General features: G+C 38.7%; 1 protein-coding gene across 1 annotated transcript in view; it reads left to right on the top strand.

The window, feature by feature from the left end:
- TNPO1 (transportin 1) overlaps nt 1-5,295 on the top strand; it is a 116,812-nt gene that overhangs the window by 53,878 nt on the left and 57,639 nt on the right. Inside the window, exon 2 of the mRNA XM_009327301.1 lies at nt 3,246-3,378. Within this exon, the coding sequence (XP_009325576.1) occupies nt 3,246-3,378 (133 nt within the window). The remainder of the gene's footprint in view (nt 1-3,245; nt 3,379-5,295) is intronic.

Here is a 5,295-nt window from a genome sequence, read left to right on the forward strand (position 1 = left end):
CGCCGGGCCGAGCAGGCGGCGCGGCGCGGGGTACCCGTCGCCCCTGCGGCAAAGCGGGGACGAGTAGGGGCCTCCTGAAGTAATCCGGCGCTGGGGTTCGAGGCGAAAGCCGTAGCTGGTGGGGGGAGTGCCCCTGGCGGAACCGCTGCCTGCGAGCCCTCGTTGGCCTGCTGGCTCTGACACTGCGCATTTTGCTGCGTTGTGAGGATGTTTCTGCTTGCCTAGAAGCCTGACCCTGAAATACTGCTCGTTACACTCGTTAAAATTCACGGGAAGGGGGAAATCTACTGTATGTGGCTTCTTGTGCTGCTTTGCAGTGCATTTGATGTTAGTGTTGTGGATTGTTGGATTTTTATTTTTACCCCACCCCCCCAGTCTCTCTTGATTGTAGAGGTGATGAAATAGCAAGGTTTTAAGGAACAAAGATTGAGAGAGTAAAATTTAAATTAATTAATTTAAAATTAATTCTAATTAATTTAAATTAATTAGAAGCATAGGTCTTGAAAAATAAAGCCCTCATCTCTTGTCTCCTGCTCCTTGAGCTAGCCATATAAGTGCTTTAAAATATCTAGAAGTCCTGAAATTCTATGAAGGATATGAGTTTATCATCTTGATCCCTTTTTATTTAAGGCATTTGCTTGAAGGTCTTCACAGAAAGCAACAGAATTTATTTAAGTAGGTAAGAACATACGTGTGTGTCTATATATGTATATTTACATTATTTTAAGAGTAGCTTGAAGCCAAATTTGTTCCACTTCTAGGCTTTCGTAACATATGCGGTCAAGCTCAGGAAGGCTTCTGCTCTTACCTGAAAAGTGAAGGTAGTTTTCATCTTGATCATCTTGTTCTTGCAGCTATGTTTCAGATTTTTAAGATGTTATTACTTCCTTTGAAAAATCCTAAATAGAAGTGTTTGAGTAAGTAAAGTGTTCTGATAATGCCTCAAACTTAAACTGGTGCTCTTTAGTATTTGAAATACAAAAGTGTTTATAGCAACAGTGTTTACAGTGTAGCTTTAATGTAAAATTACATTTTAAAGCTCTGCTTCAAATAATAGCATCTGGTTTGTTTATTGAAAAATAGCAGTATATGTGCGGGATGGGCAGTATAGGTGATGCTGTCTGTCTTGAAGATGAGTAGAAACTGACTGAGCGAAAGTGCTGTTAACTGATGTTTGAAATTCTTCTTAAGTGGTAGTGGTAACTCCCTGCTGTGCTGAGATACCTGTGCTTTCAAGGAGGTCCTCATATGTTGGCCTGTAAAGGTTATAGAAGTGGCACATTTTTACCATTGTATTATATATCAGTTTGGGAAAATGTTCTAATACAACTTGACAGGCCATGTCCTATAATTTAAAAAAAAAAAAAGGTGTGTGTATATATATATATGTCCTTTGAGACTGTTTCCAGAAAAAATTTATGATGGCTGTTTTATTGTACAATGCTACTTAGTAGCATGTCCAAGCAGGGTGGTGATTAAAGGTTTCAAATTTAAAGTAATCTCAGTCCATAATTTTTTGTAAGATTATCAGTCTGTTGATTTTGTCATGCTCTTTCTTTATGACACTGTTCTGGCACACTTGGCTGCTTAGAACTCAAATATAACAAAGCGGGGAGTATAGGTTAGTCAAAACCCTTTGTTAACAGAGTTATGAATTGGTAAGGCTTCAGATATTTTTCAAATGAAGATATTAGGTGTTTCTTGGAGTAAAAAAGAAAAAGCGGGTGAAGAAGTTGTTAAGAAAATATGGCCTGTAAGCTATTCTTTGATTCCTAGGCCAATTAAGTGTTTTCTCATTAAGTTTCTATTAAATACTGCTCTTTCAGTTCTTTCTGCTCACTTCTGCTGCTGCTTTCTACTTGATCCATTGGAATTTACAGTTGTTAGTAATGTTCAACTGAGTGTTTTGGTGATCATGTTTCTGAAGCTTGGAGAAGAAAATTTTGAAATGTGCTACCCTACTTCTTGGCTGTTCCTGAAAGAGCTCTGTTGGCTACCTTGGACAACAATCTCTGGACGTGTGGTTTTTAATTTCTAGGGGCCATGTAGAGTGTTCTGTATTTTCACTTGCCCTGACCATCCTCCTGTTTACATTTCATCTCCTGCGTGTTTCACAGCAAAGGAGCTTGTGGCCGTGATAAGTACGCTTTACTCTCTTATTAAGTGGAAAGAGGGCAGGCTTCTCTAGCAAAGTTACTACTTGATGCAAACAGCCTAAATATCTAAAAATGAAGTTTCTTAAGTTTATGATTGAGACGCTGGCTGTTGGTCATTGGAAGGAAATGGATCCTTTAGAACTGGAAGGTATTTACTGGGCCATCAGGTCCTAACGTACACCTATTTGGCTAAAGTTTAGCTACTTGGAATGTTTAGAGAGTTAGCTAAACAGCAAGTAAAGTAAATGCCTATGGAGCAAATAATCTTACTTCTTCTAAAAATCACTTTTTGTAAAATGTCTTGATTGTTTGGCATACTGATGATACCTAGTAGGCTTAGTAACTTAGAGGTGATACTGCACTGACTTAAAATATTATTGCTGAGCAGAATACTTGTTAGTACCAGACTGTGAGAACAGGATACAAGGAGAATGCCAGATCACTTCTCTAGCCAAGCAGTGGCAGAATACTGGGAAAATTGAGGCAGAAGTAATGACAAATTTTAGGAAAACAGCTACATACTTTCACAGCTGTTCAGAAACGTGATCATTCTTCCTGCAGTTAAGGATCGTTTTGTTGTTTTGGGGTTTTTTGGTTTTTTTTGAGACCATGGGTAAGCATGAACTTCTTGGTACAACTATCTGTGCATTTACAATTAAACATGTTCTCATTGCTGAAAGCTCAGGCTGTGGCTAGTTAGCATCATAAAAAAGTATATGTCTAATATTAAAATGAGTAGCTTATCAAAATCATAGCCATTGTATTTTAATGCTGAAATGCTTTTATTTATTGTGGAGGGGGAAAAAAAGATGTGTTATGGGATTGTGTCTCAGTGGATTCCTTAGGTTTGGCGGGCTTCTAAGTGTAAATACTGAAATCTAAAACTGTACAGAGGAAGCTTTTTTTAGTGGCTTTACAAATATTTTTAAGTATCTATTAATTTCTGTGTCTGTCCCTGGATTTTTTTTTCAGATTTCACCAGAACTAAAAGCTGTTGCTTCAGTAAGAAAAATACAGAAACTGTTTTTTAGATTGTTCATACTTTGCATACTGTGAGCTTATAACTCATTTAATAATCTTTGTATCCAGAAAGCTATAAACGCTGCATGTGAAGATTCATCTTTCCTTAACAGTTTCTCTCTTCAGAAACTAGAACAACTCAATCAGTATCCGGATTTCAACAACTACCTGATTTTTGTTCTTACAAAGTTGAAATCTGAAGGTAAGTTCTTGAGACATTGGCTGTTTTATTCTACTTTTTTTTGCCTTTTTTTAAAAATTTATTTTATAGCTTGAAAGAAAGAGGAAGCTGATGCCTGTAGTCAGTTTGCTGGTTGGTTGAGCTCCATAGTCATGTAGAACTCATTTATGCTCTCAGGAGTCTTTGTGGAAAAAAGTCTGGTAACTTATTGGTGCTTGTAGTTTCAGCCTTGGAATAGATTCCAGTCTAAACGTCCTATGAAATCTTCCCAGAAATGTTGGAGCATCATACCTCAATTAGACTGCAGTGAAATTGTGGAATAACTTTGAATAAAGACTATACACATTACAAAACATGCTGCTAAGTTCAGTTATGATAATGATCTCCCTAGTAATAAGACTGTTACATATTTTGAAGATCACATACTAGAGTTGTCTGAAGATGTTGTCTGTCAGAATCTTCATTCTGAAGTCTTAATTCCAGTAAAATGCAGTTAGAAATCAACTGGCTACTTACTGTTGTCTTATTCTTAACGGAAGTTAGTACAAACTACATATAGCATACTGTGTAGGCTCTACCAGTTGATAAATTCAGACAGTTCTTTAGTAATGATCAGGGTGTGTGAAAGATTGTCTTTCCAGTGTACTATAGCTACTGATTTGTGAGGTCTTTGACAATGAAAGACGTTTGTTTCAAGGTCTGTTTTAGCACCTCTGACTTACTTACATTTGTTTGTAATTAATGTATTCAATTGTTGGAGTTGTCTTCTGGTTTTTTTTCCTTAGTTCCCTGCTACCCGTACTTTTTCTGCCTTCTAGTGTTTCACCTCTGGGTTTCTGGATGCTTGCTTTTTTCACTTTGAATTAGATTTTACTTACATGTGGCCCTGTAACATTCAAAGAATCAGTAAGAACATTTATCTTAAGTTTTAACTAGTGTTTCGGTTGTGCTGTCAGCTTACTTCGGGAGGAAGGAAACAGAGAGGAGGAAGAAAGTATATTTTCATATTTGAAGGCTGGAGTATATCCCAATCTTTTTGTGTGTTCTATGTAGGAAGCCTCCTGATATCTGTAAGGCCTTGGGGGGGAATACCTCCGGTTTGAGAGAGCAAACTTTCAAGACCTGACTCAGCCAGGATATTAAATTTTTGAGAAAGGTGCCACTGTAGATACACCATGTGCTTTATACCATTAACAGAAAAATGAAAAGCAGAGCAAGTCCAGTAGTGGGATCTGGAGTTTGTACAAAGGATGTGACGAGAATGTTGTTCCACTCCCCCTCCCCCCCCCCCCCCAAAATTTGTTTTCTAACACTGCCTTACTTTCTAATTTTCCCTTCTTCATTCTGTTTACCACTTGAGCTTGAGGTTCTAGATACTGATGTGTGTTTAGTGATATGTCAGAATCTCTTTTCCCAACAGATCTCCTTAGATTATCCAGTAGTCTTCTTTTAATCTTAACGCTTACACACATCAATCTATTTGGAATTGGATGAAGAGTAGGAGATGCTTGCTGTTGCAAAATGGTTGTATAAAGCTGTTTTATCTGAAGGAAAAAAAATAGGATCTGGCAGGTTGAGTGGTGTCCTGGTTTCGGCTGGGATAGAGTTAATTTTCTTCCCAGTAGCTGGTACAGTGCTGTGTGTTGGATTTAGTGTGGGAATAATGTTGATCACACACTGATGTTTTAGTTGTTGCTAAGTTGTGCTTACACTAGTCAAGGACTTTTCAGCTTCCCATGCTCTACCAACTGAGAAGGCTGGAGGTGCACAAGAAGCTGGGAGGGGGCACAGCCAGGACAGCTGACCCAAACTGGCCAAAGGGACATTCCATACCATGTGACGTCATGCTCAGTACATATACTGGGGACAGCTGGCTGGGGGGGCCGCTGCTCGGGGACTGGCTGGGCATCGGGTGGGGGGGGGGGGGGGACTGCATTG

This window comes from Pygoscelis adeliae, unplaced genomic scaffold (genome assembly GCF_000699105.1).
Source record: "Pygoscelis adeliae isolate BGI_AS28 unplaced genomic scaffold, ASM69910v1 Scaffold26, whole genome shotgun sequence".
Taxonomy (NCBI): domain Eukaryota; kingdom Metazoa; phylum Chordata; class Aves; order Sphenisciformes; family Spheniscidae; genus Pygoscelis; species Pygoscelis adeliae.